The 19,655-nt window shown below is 45.9% G+C and overlaps 1 protein-coding gene across 5 annotated transcripts in view; it reads right to left on the bottom strand.

Annotated features, from left to right (window-relative positions):
• Positions 1-19,655, bottom strand: part of LOC134468876 (ryanodine receptor 3-like) — a 204,102-nt gene that overhangs the window by 76,579 nt on the left and 107,868 nt on the right. For all 5 annotated transcript variants that reach the window (XM_063222788.1, XM_063222790.1, XM_063222791.1 and 2 more), the window contains 9 exons: positions 18,435-18,728; positions 16,247-16,676; positions 15,181-15,297; positions 14,530-14,730; positions 13,118-13,220; positions 12,678-12,812; positions 7,564-7,837; positions 4,679-4,793; positions 436-565 (listed from right to left, as the gene is read on the bottom strand). In XM_063222788.1, the coding sequence (XP_063078858.1) occupies positions 436-565; positions 4,679-4,793; positions 7,564-7,837; positions 12,678-12,812; positions 13,118-13,220; positions 14,530-14,730; positions 15,181-15,297; positions 16,247-16,676; positions 18,435-18,728 (1,799 nt within the window). The remainder of the gene's footprint in view (positions 1-435; positions 566-4,678; positions 4,794-7,563; positions 7,838-12,677; positions 12,813-13,117; positions 13,221-14,529; positions 14,731-15,180; positions 15,298-16,246; positions 16,677-18,434; positions 18,729-19,655) is intronic.

Genomic DNA, 19,655 nt, shown 5'->3' with positions numbered 1-19,655 from the left:
GCTTCAATCGCTCGTATCGCTCTTGCTGCACAGAAGCGATTCTCTGTCGCTTCAATCGCGTCGCGCTAGGTGTATTTGTGCGGTTAGGCTATGTGTGGGTCAGCTCCCACTTACCATTGCATCCACTACACTTAAGCCAGAGTTAAACTACACGACTATCTGCCCGATCACCCCCTTACGACAATGGGTGGAGAGTTACCCCGCATGACCATCACAACTCACTACATGTAAGTGTGTGTGTGTGCGTGCATGCGTGCATGCTTGCAAGTGTGTTCATGTGCCTACCCAAGCCAATACTGCTGCTCTGCTGCTCTGTGTGTGTACGTGTGTACGTGTGTACGTGTGTACGTGTGTGTGTGTGTGTGTGTGTGTGTGTGTGCGCGTGCGTGCGTGCGTTGTACTTGTAGTGTACTTGTACTCTACGCGTGTACCTACCCAGTCCGACGCAGCTGTTCTCCAGCAGGTAGCTCAGGTGGTCGAACATGGCCTTCTGGTTCTGCCGGCTGATGCGACAGAAGTAGCAGAGGAAACGACAGCAGCTGGCCACCATGGCAGGGAAGGCAATCTGGAGGAGGGAGGGAAGGACGGAGGGATTTTACCTCCAAGCTAGCAATTAACATTGAATCCTATGAGACCAGCTGACGGCTAACTGGTCTCATAGGACTCAATGTTAACTGCTAGCTTAGAGGTCCAATTTTCGCTGCCATACTCAGAGAATGGTTGTAAGTACAGGAGAAAGGTAAAACTCAATCAATTAACTCAAGGAGAGGTGTAAAATAAGCTTATTTCAAAAAATGGGAGAGTATCACTTTAAAATGTGAGGCCTAACACTACTTTTGTATTACTTTAGGTACTCTCGCCAAAATAACTTAACATGAATCTGGTTATTTATAGTGTAAATCAAGCTCATGAGTCATGACTCTTTCCCCTCCCATCCAAGAGGTGTTTCAGCAGCAGACTAAAAACCAGCAGGTTCAGGAATAGCTTCTTTCCGACCTATCACACTGAACACCATTAAAATCCATGCTACAGTAAATTGAAATGTAATTTAAAGCGGAATTCACCTTTCAAACAATATTGTGCCCTATCTCTGTATTTGCTTACATTAAAGTAAATATTAGAGTGGTTTGCCCATCAATGCCTTACAGTACATTACCGCGTTACAGAAATAAGTAATGCATTACAGTTTTTAATTACGTTTGTAATACCAAATGTTAGCAAAGCAATAGATGTGGTTATCATATCTATCCTAAATGCTTAGTATGTGCACATACACACACAAACAAACATTAATAAAATATTCATACACACACGCTCGCGCGCACGCACGCACGCGCGCGCATCGAAACACACATACACACATACACACACTAACACATGTTAAGTTCATTCATACTGTAAGAGTCTTGGTAAGGTATTCAGATCAAATCTCAGTCATTAGGGGTTATGGTCAGGCATCTGTAGCCCTCACTCCACCTTCAGCACCCCCTGACACGCACGCACACACACACGCATGCGCGCACGCACGCACACACGTAAGCACGCACGCACACACGCACGCACGTACGCACGCACGCACGCACGCACGCACGCACGCACGCACGCTCATACTCCTCTGCACCCCCTGCTGCTAAGGAGGGGGGTGCCTCCTTAAAATGAAAACCAGAAACCAGATGCTGCGCCCCCTTGTGAAACCCCCGGGCTTCCCCCCCGCTGTCTAATTCATGCTTGGCACAGCGCGGGGCATCAAATCTCACACCGCCCTTCCAGCACTGCCCAAAAAGGACTGGCATGACGGGCCCCCACACCCCCTCTCCCTACACTGCGCTGACACACTGCACCACCACCACCCACCGCCCCCCTCCATCCTTTACCCTTACCCCCCTAACCTGTGCCCCTGCCTGCCTGCCTGCCTTCCTGCCTGCCTGCCTGCCTGCACTGTGCTCTGTGCCACTGTCTGACCCCCTCCGCCCCCGAGCGGCTGTTAAGTTGTTAGGGCTGTGGGGCATATCCACCTGCTGAGTGGCATGTCTTAATGACAGATAGGCTTTCCACTCAGACAGAGCAGCCTGCTCCCCCATACCCACCCCCATGCCAACCCCCACCCCCACCTCCGCTCCACCGGGATTACTCATACACTTGGGGCCCCTTCCACCAATCAATGGCTTTCCCTGGGCTTGGACCTTGACGTCGTTTGCGACAACTGGGAACGCGGAGGGTGGGTGGGAGTCATGTTTATCAAGTTTATCTTTGGATGCATACCGACACACACACGCACGCACACACACACGCACGCACGCACGCACGCACGCACACACACACACACACACACACACACACACACAGACACACACACACACACACACACACACAATTACACTTTCAAATACTAAGGCGCCGTGTACGTGATGTATTGACTATATCTCAATACGACTACTGTAATGTCATGCAGCTGGAATAAAAATACACCAGCGTGACCAGATGAGATCGTCAACAACATTATGGGAACATGGGCGCCTCGTGTTTTATATCCCCTCGTAACCTCTGAGAGTCTATGAGCGAGACTCGGGAAGACCTTTCGTCCTACAGATATGGGGAACGGCACACATCAGTCATACACACTGTGGTGTATCAGGTGCCTCAAGGACCCAGGGCATGGACATGATTGAGTGGACGCACTGAGAAGTCCTGACGTTTTTTGTGCAAATAATTCACTACCTGCAGAACCTTTTTTTTAAGTTTGTTGTTGCCAAAATGGTAATGACCACGTCTTAACACATTGAATGCCACGTGTTGTACTTTTTTGTTTGTTTCCATGCTTTGAGTGCCAACCCGAAATAACACATTTCTGCTGTTGTTTTTTTCCTCTACATTTCAAACTAGACACTCTAATGTGATTTGGGAACGTTTGTGATGAAGAGAACTGAAAAACTCCTACTTCTACAAAGTCACAACTTGGATATTCCATCTGGGCATTTTATAATAACGCATTATTTGTTTGTTATTACAACAAAGTATCAAATCATGCACACCTCCTGATCACATCACGTCAAGCTTTGTGGGGTAGCCAAATCAAAACAAGCCATCTTGCCAATGTTTTGCTACTGCACTCATGGGATATATAGAAGCACTTGGAAAAATGCTGCTATCCACTTTCAGAAGTTGGCGAAAATGGAAAAGATTGAACCGAAAAATAGCGAAACAAATGTTACAGGAGCAGCAGTGAATGAGTCCACTGTGTCTACTCAAAAGACAAATGTCCATGTCAGAAGAGACTACCAGCTACTCCATCAGAAGATATGACTGTAAACATTATACTGATTGAGGTTTTTTTTTTTATTCAAATAGCTTACTTGGAAGCAACTGGACTTATTTTTGGCTTGTGAAAACATATTTAGTTTCTCCATTTGAACTAAATTTGAGAGTGTTTATGTAAACAAAAATGCCTTATCTCTATAGAAATAAGAAGCAATTTTTAGATGAACTATGGCTTGCTTAACTTTGGGGGGGAATCGGTCCTCACTACATTGCATGTGGTGGATGAGGGGTCCCCTAACATGACTTTGTCCCGGGCCCGGCCCAAGCTGTCAGCGGCCCTGGTGTTAATATATTGCTTAACCCTCTGGAGTCTGAGCTCCCGCCGGCGGGGTTTTTGACACTTCTCCAAAAACACATCTGCAACTCTGTGAGTTTTTGTCATTCAAACATATACTCTCTGTAATGGCATAGCAATGTTCTTATCATGCAGTTGATCTTCTTCAGCAGACAGTGAGTCGGATTGCGAGCCTGTCTGCACGAGAGGGCTACCGTACATTTGCAATATTGACATTCATCGTTGTCTGGTAAACACATCCCTTGAATTTCATTTCCTATTTTTACATTTGAGGGGTCTGGCTGTGTTGCCATTGGCTGGGCATGGTTTTCAAAGACTGAATCTATTTAGCTTAATTTTCCAGGGTACTTTCTGCTTGCATTAGTGTGACAGGCGTTCAGGATGAACAAATGGATCACCTAATCAACTCTCCTCGCTCCTCATTGGTCAGTTTCAAATGTGATGCCTTTTTAAAGTTCCCACCCTTTGGTTGCCCGATTCTTCGCAACCCTCCACCTCTCCAGCTCTTACTTTTTTGCAACTATTTTTTTTACTGTTTTTGTAACTTCTACTTATTGGCAAGGAACATCGTTTTACTCATTGGGTTGCATCGTTGTATGAAATGGGCTATACAAATAAACATGCCTTACCTTGCCCTTGCCCAGCTCCACCTTGTCTTATATGACATGGCAGGGGCTTCTCGCTGTCATGTTGCCTGCTCTGTTCATGGGGGAATTGTTTGCTCTCCTAGTCTTAAATTGGGTAAGCATTCCCTATGCTGCTGCTGTCCCCTGAATCTCTGCTTTCCTTGGTGCTCATGGAACACCGGGGGCCTCCTCTGAACAGAACCATACCACCAAATCTACATTCATAATTATTCAATGAAGATATTGCATTCAGAATGTCTTGTCTGTCTTTCTTGACTGCAATGGACCTGTAATGGTTAGTGTGACGAGTGGTCATGCTAAGAGGGCAAAGAGGACATCTGGAGATTTGAAGCAACAGAAACGTTTACCTGGCTGTTTGCCCCTCCTGTGTGTTAGTGTGACAACTCTAAACTCGAGCTGAGAGAACGTTAGGACTCACGTGAGACTTGTCTCCACCCAGCACGTTGACCATGACCTCCATGACAGTCTCGTGCATGCCCAGGACCCTCATCAGGTTGGGGTGTTGGTAGAACACCTTGTTGTTCATGATGTCGCTGCAGGGGAACACAATAATACACATTGCCATGAGGTAAGTTGAATATGTTACTTAAAATAATTTACAATATGGTTTATATTCCCCAAATTGTCATACAGAAACATAATGGAAATGTAAGGAGGAAAAACACAACACAATACAACCAACACAAAAAAATGCCAGTATAAATGACACTGACACTATAAATGCCAGTATTTAATGTTTGACAAATGTCTTTTTTAGCTAATTTAAATCACAATAAAGAAATAGACAATCTATTTCCACTTCTCTCAAGCCATAAAAATGGACAAGCTGCCGTAGTATGCCCATGCTAAGGGCACCTTGACCACAGCCGTGGGCTGCACAAGTGGCCGGTGCTCATGATGGATTAATGTAGGTCACAGCACAGGCTGAGCGGGGCAAGGCAGTGGAACTGGGGTCTACAGACACGGAGCTGCATACCAGGTACAGTGCGGCCCGCTCTGTGAGCTACAGTATGGCACCTCACACAGTATCTATTTTGTAAAACATGTCACTGTTAGCCGGGTGAGTCAGACCAAAAGTAAAACCTTTAGCCTGGACTCCTATCAGATAGCTGACAGCTGTGGGTGGGGGTAAATCATTGTCCTGGGTCAGGGGTAAATTGTTGCCTCTGCACTGCCTTGGTCAATGTTATGACTAATCAAACGCCTGCTTTTCATTAGCCATAGGCCTCTTCATCTCCACTGTCCTGCCAAAGCGCATCACAAGAGATTCAAACAGAGGGGGGGAAAATGAATATTAGTAAACCTCCCTCCCGAAGCCTCATACAGTATCGGTAGCGCTGAGTTATTGGACTGGTCCTTTAGCTCAGTGGTATCACGCTGTGCCTCTCATGCCCTAACTGATGCGTTGACTAGGAGGTAGCGGGGTCGACCGCCGAATGGCGGACTGTGCAGGAACACCTCAGTTACACTATGCCTGGTGCCTGTTGTGTAACCTGATTCACATCATCTGGCTGCGTTCGGCTACGTCACCACAACAGGTTACCTGATTCTTACCATCTGATGGTGATTGGCGAGCAATAATATTTTTGCCAGCTAGGCAGGTTCATCTAGTTTACTGTACTAGGCCATACCACTATCTATTATTTTCCTCATTTCTGCACAACAGGAATAGCCCATTCTGTTGGTTAGCACCTCACACAGAATGTGCTTCACAAAACACACCCCACAATCATCTATTATTCTGTCTCATTGTTTGCTATCAGCTGAGATCCCACCTCATTTCAGGAAGGTAAACAGTGCCTCTACACCCATCAAGCTTGCCAAAGTATTGCACAGGAGTGCAAAGACAGCAAAGTCAATTCTACTCCTGAATTATCTCTGCAGGACCTCTCCTTTTCCTTCTGTGCATGAGATTGTCCAGAACTTTATACACCTGGTACAATATGTAACTCAGCATGGGGGTCTACTCAGGGTGCCCAGTGGGTTAGAGGAGACCACAGAGGTCTATGATCTCTGTGCAGCACTAGGCATTAGCCAGCACTAGGCCATAATGTTACAATAAAACTGAAAACTTACAATAAAATGTATTTACACATACTGTATATGTTGGGTTTATCTCATTTTCATTCGTCTTTTTTACAGTATTTGAACACATTTTAGTTTTGAGTTGTCCTCCACAAGGTCCTCTGCCGCACCAAAAAAGTGTGGAGCTACTTCAAAAGTTTTAACAGTTTAAAAATACACCTGTATTACCATTTTGGTGGCCAACACGTTTCTAGCAGTGGCCCTGAATGAGGCCAGCACACCTCTGCTATGTTCACTGGATACTTCCATGAAAACATGACCAACATCTTTGCAATTTCAAGACAGCCACAGCCTCTGGAAGCTTTCAAAATTGTTTATAGACTTTTCAGAATTTGTTACATCTATTTTATGGACCATCTTCCCAGAGGAAAACAAAGTTGCCTAATAATTATGGTACACCTGGTATAGGGTGTTGGTCTCTAGGGTTTGCTAAGCTGTTAAGGAAATGGACATTGTTTTTGCAATTGCCTCTAATTTTTCAGCCTGATTTACTCAATTCACTTCAAGCTGATTACAGACTGATGACATCATGGCTTCACCTGTTTGAGAATGTGCAAAATCACCAAATAACATGTGCTTTTCAGAGCCGTCAGCTACTGTATTCTGCCCTACCCAAGCATGGGTAAGCGGTTAGGGCGTCAGACTTGTAGCCCAAAGGTTGTCAGTTCGACTCCCGACCCGCCAGGTTGGTGGGGGGAGTAATCAACCAATGCTCTCCCCCATCCTCCTCCATGACTGAGGTACCCTGAGCATGGTACTGTCCTGCCGCACTGCTCCCTAGGGGCGCCATTGAGGGCTGCCCCCTTGCACGGGTGAGGCATAAATGCAATTTTGTTGTGTGCAGTGTGCACTGTTCACTTGTGTGCTGTGGAGTGCTGTGTCACAATGACAATGGGAGTTGGAGTTTCCCAATGGGCTTTCACTTTCACTTACAAAGGCAAAGTGCAGTAACTACGTATCTTGTCAAAATTGAGTTAAGACTGAAAACAGCCATTATCTTGGACAAAACCTTATGGTCCAAATGTGTCCCGTTTTAGAGATATTGCAATGTTAAATTGGCAGTAACTACAATATCCAATCTAATAGGCTACCAAGGCTTTGACAGCTTTTTTCACAGTTTCAATGTTGATACTTGACTAGTAGTTTGCGCCATGCTGACCTGAGCCACTAGGCGGCGACAGTCTGGCCAGTGCCATCCCTGCTGTCCTGCCTGAGTACCTGAGTCCGTCGATCATGAGGCGCTCCTCCTCTTTGCCCATGCGCACGCTGAGCAGCGAGCGGATCTGGCCCAGCGAGGCCAGCAGGTGGCCGGCGTCCTTCATGGAGGCGGCGCTGATGGTGTAGCTCTTCCGCATGGAGCGCAGCAGCTCCCCGATGCCGTCGTACTGCCGCCGCAGCAGGCTGAACATGGAGCGCACCAGCTCGGGGTCCTGAATCAGGCTGTCCTGCGCCCACGTCACCATGGTCTGGGAGATCAGCTCCTTTAGGTTGGCTGGTGGGACAGAGGGAGGATGGGGGTGTGGGGGAATGGACAGGTAGGGGACGGGGAACGGAGAAGGGGGGGGGGGGGGTGGAGAGTCGGTCAATCAAAGTCATGCTTTCAAAAACAACCATACAGGTCTTTCAGGTTGGCTGGTGGGATGTAGGATAGGGGTGTGTGTGATTGGCTGGCATACAGGGAACGTATAGACACAGGAAAGAGAGGGGGAAAATAAGTCAACTCATGTGGCTCATTTTAAAAACAACCATATTCTCAGCTCCTTCAGGTTGGCTGTTGGGACCGAGGGGAAGCGGCAGGGCAGGGGACAGAGATGGTGGAAAATTAGTCAAGTTGTGTGGCACACTTTTAAATAATTTGCTCTGTTTGTGCTGCTCCTGCGTTTTTGGATGTGTGCACCACTGCCTCTTTACGGCTGTTTTAAAAGCATATACCAGCCATAGTTAAATTCCTGACATGGTAAAGGAATACAAAGATCATATGCTTTGGCTGTTATGTCTATGATTCTATTCCACACCTTGGGATTAATACAGTCTGTCTGTCTGTCTGTCTGTCTTTCTGTCCATTTCTGTCTGTGCGTCTGCATGTTTGTCTTTCTGCCTGTGTGTCTGTCCATCTGTCCGACTGCCTGTCAAAGTTACAGGCTAATCAGTAGAGACTAAGGGTGAGGCCAGGAAGCACTCAAGTAAAGTAGATGGCTTTCATCTTTCATCTATAAATTAAGGCTACTACTGTAAGGGTAGGTGGCCCATCAAACATTTACTGCCACATGAAAATGATATTATAATATACATACAGGGAGTGGTGCACAGAACTCTCCACAGATATTTCTGGACATAAATCGCCTTCACACACAGGTGGGTCCAAAATGGTGGACATCCATTTCCAAACCCCATCTTAGACAGACTCCTAGAGTGTACGTGTCGTGAAACCGGAGCTACTAAACAGTGGGCCTATGAAAACATTGTGGCAGGTAGGGCTGGATAACTGCCAAGTTCCACAAGTTCACCTGGGTGGGTGCCAAGTTCACCTTCCTAAATCAAAAGCCCATTGCGAGGTTGTTTTTAATCGGTGCATCTGTATGAATGACAATGAGTCACACAAAAATCTGAATGAATTTGTTGGATTGTAACCCATGCACCCTGACATTTTCTAAGTAATAGTTTAGTAATAGTAATATCAACTAGTTTTTGCGGTAGAAGCATGCTTTGAAATTAAAATGAATAAATAACTAAAATAATCAGCAAGAGGGACACTAGTGAGTTGTTGTAAAATATCTTTTTGTCTCATTGTTTTCTCCACATTCCAATCAATTATTAAAGTAACATTAATTTTAATACAGACCACCATCCCTATGAATCATGGAGAGAACAAGTGAGCTCTCCTCCAGTTGCTGACGTGTTCATCGCGGTGGCGACAGGCAGACAGCCTATTCCAAAATAACTTTTGCTACTGTAGCAAATCCCAGCCAGTATTTTTTTTACACCTGATAAGATTATTGCCGGCCGCAGAAATAGTGTTGAAACAATTTTCTATGTGCGTAGGCCGGGCTCCTCAATCCTCTTGGAAATGAAGCCTGCTTTTTGATGCCACCGAACTATGGTAACGTCAGCAGCACGGTCTGGCCAGCAGCCTTTATGGAGGAATTGGAGACCAGCCGGGGAGAGAGAGAGAGAGAGAGAGAGAGAGAGAGAGAGAGAGAGAGAGAGAGAGAGAGAGAGAGAGAGAGAGAGAGAGAGAGAGAGAGAGAGAGAGAGAAAGAGAGAGGTGTGTGCGTGCGTGTGCGTGTGCACGTGTGCACGTGTGTGTGCGTGTGTGTGACAGAGAAAGAGAATCAAAAAGAGTGTGTGAGTGTGTGTGCGTGCATTTCTGCATACGTGTGTGTGTGTGTGTGCATGTGTTTGTGCGTGCCCTAAGCGTAAACGTGTGTGTGCCTGCACTTCTGCGTGTGTGTGTGTGTGTGTGTGTGTGTGTGTGTGTGTGTGTGTGTGTGTGTGTGTGTGTGTGTGTGTGTGTGTGTGTGTGTGTGTGTGTGTGTGTGTGTGTGTGTGTGTGTGTGTGTGTGTGTGTGTGTTTGTGTGTGTGGTGGGCGCGTGTGCCCTGAGCATGAGAGACAGGGCGTCAGCAGGAGAGATGGCTGGTGGCTGGCTGCTGGAGTGAGTGAGTGAGTGTGAGAGTGCTGCTCCAGTAATCCTCTGCCCCCTGAGCTGAGTCAGGGTCTTGCGCCACGCGGGCGGCTACATGCTGTTATGGCTTCATCAGGATACATCAATACACCAGCTCAGCATCTCTGGCTGGGGCGGGTTAGCAAGATCATTACCGCGCACACTAGATCATAATTTGGTCGGGGGGGAAGGAAGGAGAGAAGGAAGGGAGGAAGGAAAGGATTTTTTTTGCAATGTAAGTCTTTAAGCTGACAACGAGTAAACAGTTACATTATAGCACAGAAGGGAGGTATGCAGGTTATACTTTAAATGAGGGTATGTTCTACCAAATGTATTCTTGTTTGGCCAGGGAATTTTCTTTTCTGTTCTGTTCCAAAAAGAATTATTTTAGCCTTATCTGCAAAAAAACACATCCAACATTCAATAACACTTACCAACTTGGAAAGTGTCCAAAGTGTATTTGTAAACACACAAATGGCCGCTGGAATTGCTGGTCACTGGAGTGCACACAACAACCTGCAGTACGGCAGACAGACTGACAGCTAATTGGTGGGGAATGAATGGATGCCCGTTGCCCGGGCAATTTCAGCTCTGTTGAGTACCACTGCTGCTGCTGCTGCTGTTGTGTTTGAGTGCCAGCCATGCCAACCATGCCAGCTGTGCCAGGGGGCTGGCGGCACACATGCTGGTGGTGGCCAACTTCTGCTGGCCAGTGCCCACGGATGTACTGCATCCAAAATCACTGCTGGGGTGCATTTCTGGAAATCGTAGTTGCTAACAATGCTAGCTACTTTGTTGGTTGCAATGCAATTTCCCATTGGCAACTACCGACGTCTCTAACTGCTAACAACTACGCTTTCCAGAAATGCAGCCCCGTTTTGTTTTTTAACGCAATGCCATGCCCCATGGGAGAGTAGCACAGGGGAAGCACAAGGTTTTGGAAATAAATTGAGCAGGACAAAGTGTGACAGTCAGCTGAACTGCCTCAATTGGTGGGAAGAATGATACACTGAAACACACACATATGCACACTCACGCATACGCATACACACGCGTGCATACATGCACACACAAACACGCACGCATGGACACACACACACAGTGCATGCTTAGTCATCCTTGAATAAAGTGTCAATGAAACAGTATCACAGAGGACACACAACGATGATGAAGCTTTTCGGAATTACCCCACGCTGTGCTTCCTCTCTTAGGCACAGATTAAAGCAAACAGAGTGGACATTTGGCATTTTGTTTTAATGAATGCATTTAAGGAGGAACAACCTTTTAAATACATTATTTTTAATGAATAAATTCATTCGTTTGAAATGTAGCAATTTTTCACACTGTCACACAGTGATTTGTGAGTTAACTGCACTGACCTATAAAACTAGACAGAGAGGTGTGTATGGCGGGGTGGGTGGGGGTTGCTGTTCTTACTGAGCCCCTGATATCGCCTCCAACCTCCCACTGCGTCCTAAAACCAGCTGAATTATTTATACACCCCCTAAAGAGTCGTGGAAGAATTATTTTAGCATCCCTGGAAGTGTTGGCAGCACTTGTTTTAGCACACTGTACACACCCCTGTCACATGGCTCAACTGCTCAACCACAGCAGGTACACAGTTTCACATAAAAGATTAAATTCCGAATACCTAACTTGACAATCTTGTTGTGCTTCTCTGTAGTGCACAATGTGTATAGCATCAATGAAAATTCATTCTAAACTTATTTGTCTTTCTTGACAGACTTGATGTTTTGCAATTTAAGAGTTTTGTTGCAAAACGATGTATCCACCATGTTCAACTTTTGCATTTGATTATTGGAAATGACTGTTCAGAAGTCCAATCATCTATGTGTGAGTTCTTGCCATTCAAATATTTTGAGAGCATACTTTTTTAAACCGATATAAAATGCATTTTGCAATGCAATGCAATGGAATGCCCAATGCAAAAATGTCCATTTCCAAAAACGTTCCAAAATGGATATACGTTGTTTCGCAACAAAGCTCTTCGAGTACTGTACGGTTAAAGATGTGTATGCAGTGTATATAAAGATGTCGAGGGTGACCTTTCCTTGACCTTTCTCTGGGAGGGAAGAGGTTACTATCCGGCCTCTCAGATGGCTCCATACTATTCTAGCACCTGTGGCCAGAGTGATATATTAAGATTTGCCCCATTTGTGCGTGTGTAACTTGACATTAGTCAGACGACATCCTAGACTCTGCGCTTCTGGTACAACATTATTGGGTACACCACTGTGTTGGATTGATCTAATTATGCTGCCCATGATTACCCGCGTGTTGAAAAACAAGCTCAGTTTTTCTTTTTGTGTGTTGTGTCTTGCGTGACTATGGATCGTGTAACATGGACAGAACAGGGTTTAATGGACAACCTCATTTCCGACTACAACACATATAGGCAAAAAGTGATCTGTGTAGCAGAGCGGTGAGGAGTTCGCTTGGATATTGACTTCCTACAGTGTTTCTCAATGGGGGCATTAGAGAGCCCTTGTATGGCATTGAGAAGGAAGGATACAGCTGAGAGGGGGGGAGGGGGGGGTCAGTTGCAATTGGGGGGCATTAGTCTTTTTTGTACTATTTGGGGCGTTGTCAGGCTTATGATAAGGTCAAGGGGGTGTTTGTTCAATAAAGGTTGTGAATCCCTGACTTACTAGGAGTAGCTTGCTCTGTCTCCGTTGGCTCCTCCTCTGTCTTCTGCGGTCGGCCCTTGATCTTGTAGACCAGCGACATCAGCCGGCCTTTGATTGACAGGTCTGGCTCCTCATCCTCCTCTTCGATTGGGATTCCTGCATGGACAAGAACCTTCACTTAACAAGATCTGTTGCAGAAATGTCATCAGTCAAGCCCTGCTTAAGTGTGTGTGTGCGTGTGTGCGTGTGCATGTGTGTGTGTATGTGTGTGTGTGTGTGTGTGTGTGTGTGTGTGTGTGTGTGTGTGTGTGTGTGTCTGTAGGTGTGTGTCTGTCGTTTGTGTGTGTGTGTGTGTGTGTGTGTGTGTGTGTGTGTGTGTGTGTGTGTGTGTGTGTGTGTGTGTGTGTGTGTGTGTGTGTGTGTGTGTGTGTGTGTGTGTACACGTGTGATCAGAGTCTTACCACAGTGTAATCTCAAGTCATCATGGAAGGCATACAGCTCGTCTTGGATTTCTTCTGGGCAAGGGCAGTCCTCTCCAAGGGTGACGTTCAGCAGCATGTTCATCTGAACACGTCATCATTCACAATGAACAATGCAACGGTGAAATAAAATGCCTCATTACCAATTTACAGAATATTTACCAGTAATAACACCATGTATTTCTCAGCAAGGCCATTATATTGTGTTGTGACATTCTTACTTAGGGCATGAGAAGGGCAATTTTCCACTTTACTATGCATTACCATTTAAACTGAAACTCCAACAAGCTATGCTGCTCACACATGTCATCGTCACTGAGCTTTGCCTCTGAACACACTGAGAAAAGCAGAACCCCAAAGTGTATGCATGAATAACACACTATTGTCACCTGTTTTCAACTGATGCTTTGTCTGCACTCTGAAAGTAAACTCAAATTGTCTGACTGAAAAAATGACAGTATTATTACAGTATAGTAGAATATTTGCCTATGAAGTAAATGTCTAGAATATTTCTACTAGAGCGAAATTTAAAGCAGAGGGAGAAAATTGATTAACCCTAAAGAAGAAATGGGAAAAGTCAAATTAGACTGAGAGCCTCCCATACAGATTCAGTAGGAGAGTGGCCATGCATAAAACAAGTGGAAATGCTAAAGCCGCCGCCGTTTGATATGGCAGAAGACAGCTCATAACTCACAGGCCAGACAGTTCAAAGCTTATCAAAGTATATCGACTGGAAACTTTCCTTTAATCTCCTCCTTTCCTGGCACTCTGTTACTCAGGTCATCTAGTAGGATGATTTTACTTTTTGAAAAAAAAAATCTTGTGATTAAGTACTATAGCTGAATGACATAATATGTCTTACAGTTTTGCTGAGATGGATGAAACGTCTTCAGTTGACACCTAGCCAGCTATTTCCAGAAACAGACAGACCCTTGCATGCCCTATGGACATATGGGATTTCAAAACTAAGCTGATATGCTCAAGGATCAGCTGGCTGGTTTAGTAAATGGGTTGAAACAAAACATGTGGCAGTGAATCGCAGGGTTTAAAGTTCAGATCTCAAGACTCACGTCCTCACACTATAGGACCAGAGGGTCGGATGCAACCAGAGTGCTCACACTGTGAGCGAATGACGCTGTCCTGGCAATTTGTGCAAGGGTAGTGTGAAATGTAGTGTAAAATCGCGTCGTAGCACTGCTTCAACTGTGCGATTCACTGTGCTGATCGCAAGCTGGTCGTGAGGTGAAATTGCTTGTCAATACCCCATGTACACTACACGATGCTAGACTCACGATTGACCTCCGATTGAGCTAAAAAATCGCCCAATTGCTAAAAAAAGTAGTGCAAAATCGTGGCAAAATTGAGTCAAAAAAATCACACATGGTCGGCTTTACCTGCTCCTGTGGAGGAGATCGGAACTCCCTGGTCTTCTTGGCAGTGACGGCAGCCGACATGTTGAGGGCCAGCATGAGCTCGTTGTAGCGGAACTTCTGGTTGAACTGCAGCCTGGAGACGTAGCTATCAGCGAAGGCCACGATGGATTCAATACGCTGCTTGAGCTCACAGTCGCAGAAGTAGTGCAGTAGCTCGCACATCTGCACAGGCAAATCAAGATGGAAGATAGAGGATATTTCATATGACTTGAAGCAGATAAATATGAAGGAACAGTAAAATATTGCCCTGTGCCCGTCACTATGTACAGTATGAAGCAGCTGCCTGGATAGATCGTTTACAAGGCGGATTGGCAGTTACATCTAATTTATCTATACTCTTGGCTGTTTGCTGTTTCTTTGGGTCAAAGAGTGATCACATATCAAATACAATACAGTATGGACAGGGCCAGACGTGATTCTCAAAACCATAGTTCCTAACTAATTTATCTTTTTTGCTGATTGTAATACAACTACGGTACCCATTGGCATTGGTAGCCATTGGTACCCAACTTAGTGACTGTTCAGCAACAACGCTTTCAAGAAACGCAACCTCGACTGACAGACTAGCCTACCGTCCGTAGCTCTTACTGACTAGCCTACAGTAGCTCGTACCTGCTTCTTGACTGACTCGGGCAGGTGTGTCTCCAGTAGCCCCTTGGCAGCGGGCGGCTTGGCCTCCTTGGCCTCCTCCTCGCCGGCCTCCACCGCCTTCCCCTCCGCGCTCGTCACCTCAAAGTCAAAGTCAAAGTCAAAGTGTACTTTATTGACAAAAATCTATGTAACAGTGTTAACACAGAAGATTGAACCTGCGTTTGACCAGACTCCAATGTGCAGTTAAACTGACATACAGATAACACATTGACATTAATCACACGCAAACACACACTAAAGACTTACATACTGATACATGAATTTACTTTCTTCTCTGACCCATTCACTCACGAACATACACACATGTGCAGTAAACAGAACACTAACATACTGATACCATACAGGTACAGTAGGTGCAGTAAAAGAGGTATGCAGTGATTGGCATGGCATTGCATCTCCACTTATGAGCTCCCTAAATGAGGCTTTCTCAAGTTTTACTGCCGACAAATGAGTGGAGTACAGCAGCAGAAACATTGTTAAGAAATAATCAGGGTTCCCACTCTAATTCAGATATAAAATTCCATGATTTTCCATGACTTCCCAGACCCTAAAAACAACATTTCCATGACCACGTCCATAAAAAAATAATGTGATAATGTTTTTAAAAGTGTGAAAACTGAAACCATGCCGAGCCACCACCAGACTTGGGTGGGCTTATTTCACTCTAGAATGTTGCACATTACAGCGTGAAACCAAACCGTCTCTGGCAAAGCGTTGTAGTATTACCAGTAAGAAACAATGTTGTACACCAAGCAAAAAAGTTTTTGCTTCTACACAACTGTTGAGAAAATTCCATGATATTCCATGACTGTGCATGTAAAATGGAAGAATTCCATGACTTTCCATGACTGGAAAAACATTTATGAAATTCCATGATATTCCAGAAATTCCATGACCCGTGGGAACCCTGAATAAAGAATGCGATGTACGATGTGCTTCTTTTTCATTCTTTGGCTGATCAATATAATTCTATAAATATGGAACGGAATGAATTCAAATCTTTCCTGTTGACGTGGCAATAACATACCTCCTCCTTCTCCGGGGCTGGCTCTACAGCCAAGGCGCCCCCTTCTGGTGGGGCGGCCGCTTCCTCCTCCTCCGGCTCCTGGAAGACACTGGGCTCGATGAGGAGCAGCACCAGCTGCACCTCCTCGCTGGTCAGCGCGCCCATGATGAGCAGCGTGCCGATTAGCTTGAGGATGGGCACGAACTGGAACTCCACGCTGCCGCCCACCGGGTCGCGGATGTAGACGCCGCCGCCGTGCACCGCCTCCGTCAGCATGGAGATGGCCTTGGCCTTGAGCTTGGCCAGCGGGATCTGGGGGCTGTAGAGCGGCTGCTCGCGCTTGGTGGTGATGAAGCAGGGCGGCGTGAAGGTCATGCTGGGCGTTAGGGTGGTGCTCAGGCCCACGCCAGGCAGCGTGTGGCTCTTGGACTCGTCACGGAACAGGCGGATACTAGAAGAGTGGGAGAGTAGAGTTAGACTCTATAGCCCCTTTTCTACTAGCCCTGTTAGAACGGGGCTGCGCACTGCTGGGGCGTGGTTTCGTTTTCTTTTTGCATTTACTCCACCCATACACACCCATCATCAGCTCAAACAGGGCTCAAACAGGGGCGATTATAGAATCGCGAAAGACGTGGTTCGAGGCGTGCGGAGCTGAGTTCCACTAGGCTACATGTTGCCTGTGTTAGGATTTACCGGCATGTGCAAACACCTATCCCCACCCACGCACTTTAAAAATCAACATCGCTTTTCTGTCGGCAGTTTTTACAGTAGACTAGATAGGAAATTGGTCAAGCAATTATCATGTTCTTTAAAGTAACTCCAGTCTGGCCAAGGAGTTGTCAAGGAATTGGTTTTGTGCTGCTGGCATTTATCGACCGATTGAAAAACAAACAAACAAAAAATGTTGCTTTTTTCATGAAGCTCCACGCCTCCTCGCGCTTTCACGGGAGAAATACAGTAGGCTATGAACACGCACCATGCAAAAAAAGTATTCACAATGCACACTAATCTGTTGGCTAGCATTAAATTCATTCCTTTTCATTGCACATCTTTTCATACGCGAGGTCTCCGTAGGACAGGTTGCTTTTGTTCTGTGTTAATAAACTTTAGGTATTTTTTTTCTGGCCGTGTGGTTTACGGATTGCTTCCTCATTCGCGAGCCTCTACAAATCACGACTGTCTTTATGCTTTTAATAAGTATGGCAACAGAGCATGAAAACTGCAATGGATTGGAAGTAGTTTGATAACTCAATTGGATGCGCTGCAACAGAAGGGAAACGGGGCGACCAATATGCAACTGAATATGCCGACAAGAGGACAGAGCGCATTATAAGTGTGCACGCTGTGAAAGTAGGCTATGGTAAACATCTCACCGAAAGTAGTTTTGGATGACGGAATGTCTGCTATCCAATTATTTGCTTCCGAATTGCAAATGCACTTTGGCAATATGCAACGGAGGGAATTATAGTAGGCTATACAGTTACCACGGCTAAAATACAGTCCAACCTCAATATCCAATTGCCTACAATCACAAGACTAATGGGTAATGAGTAACTGGTATTGTTTGGAGGAGGAGGACTCATTTTCCTGTGTTATTTACCATGGCGTGAAAGCCTGGTCATTACTCACGTGCCCACTCAGGGCGACTGCGACTGCTCAACTGTAGGCCTACCTACGGTACTGAACTCTGCTAGATGGAAACTCGGGCCAAACCATTACCGTTAGCCCCCCGCCGACTCTCATGAATATTTATAAAGCCCGCACTGGAACGCGGAACCCTATGGAAAAGAGACTTATGGCATGTTGTATGTGTATGTGCACTCTCTCCCTGTACTTGAAAAAAACTAATATAACCCTACATGGCATCTGCACCTATTATTCTGTAGAGTATATGCAGTAGAGTAGATTAAAGTAGCCTAAGTCCACCAAATCCCACATTGGTCCAGAGACACTAATCTATACCCTGTACCTGAAAGTGTCTTCTCAGTGTAGTGTAACGTAGTGTTGTGTTGTGTTCTTGTGGCAGCCGTGGCCTAGTGCTTAGGGAGGTGGTCTTAAAATCAGAGGGCTGCGGGTTCAAAACCCACCCTTAGTTCTCCCTACACCTCCATCAATGGCTGAGGTGCCCTTGAGCTAGGCACCTAACCCTGCATTGCTCAAGGGACTGTAACCAATACCCGGTAAAAAAAAGTCACCTTGGATAACTGACCTGCGTGTCTCGGGGATGATGGGGATGATGTACTCGTCCTTCATCATCAGCCGCGCCTCCTTGGCCGTGTCCAGGTGAATGCTGATCAGGACGTCATAGAAGCCTTCACGCAGCTGCCCTGTCAGGTACTGGTTGTCGATGGTGTACAGAAGCTGCGATTGGTCCAGATGGCTGCAGAGGGCGTGTGCTACGCGCGTGTTGCCCAATGAGCAGAGGGCGCAGTAGAGTTTCAGCGTGTGGTGGTGGAACTGGCGCAAAACCTCGTTCTCAGACAGCTCCATGATGTCCAAACACCTGAGCAATAACAGATTGAGACATGAGTTACAGCCGCACTAGGCAGTTCTGAAGGTGCCTACCTGTCTCCCTTTTCCCTCCACCTCACAGTTACACATTCAATGTTTTCCATCCTGGAGTGCCAGCAACTGATACAAACTCATGCCTACTGAGGTACTACCGTATAGATCAGAGCGTATGTGAGCAGATTGTCTTTTAGCAAGTTGATCTCACAATGTTCATTCCGGGCAGTCAGTCAGAAGCTGCAAGTGGGGTTTTCTCCCTACAAACTGCAGAAGCAGTCAGGAGGTCTTTCGTCTGATCTCATAGGCTGATTTGTGAAGGTGATTAATTTAAAAATGTTGCAAGGCTCTAACAGCTGGGCACTGGACTGCTATGATGACCTGGGTTCAATTCCCGGCCCGGGTCATTTCCCAATCCTTACCATGCACGGTCCTGCCACTGGGACATTGTAATAGTCACTGAAAAAAACTTAACTACCATAGTACTACACCACTATGACAATGCACCTTTAGTAATATTTTACGACTTGGTTGCTGCCATTCTGGTAACAGCTAATTAATAACAGGGCTAAAGGGGTAGGCCGACAGGTCAGACCATTCATTTTTAATTACTTTCTAATCCGCGAATGGTCTGATTACCCTTCTCTGAGGAGCGTTTTCCAGTCACATTCAGACAACTGGCAATGTTGCCAGATCGTTTTTTGCTAGCGTTTGGGTTGCATTATCGTTTGAGATTAAATGTGAATATTTAGTCTGGCCCCGATCAATGAGACATCGGAAGATTGTTGATGGGAATAACCTGTTGTTTTTCAAACCTTGTCGGTGCCTACAGGCCATCGCGCTAACCAAAACCCTGCCCGATTTGCATCCAAAGATTCAAATCAAATAACATTGTGATTCGTCCACCAGTTTCAGGGCCTGGGCC

Source organism: Engraulis encrasicolus, chromosome 18 (genome assembly GCF_034702125.1).
Source record: "Engraulis encrasicolus isolate BLACKSEA-1 chromosome 18, IST_EnEncr_1.0, whole genome shotgun sequence".
Lineage (NCBI taxonomy): Eukaryota > Metazoa > Chordata > Actinopteri > Clupeiformes > Engraulidae > Engraulis > Engraulis encrasicolus.
The sequence above is the reverse complement of the archived record's forward strand: the minus strand, read 5'-3'. Positions and strand labels throughout refer to the sequence as shown.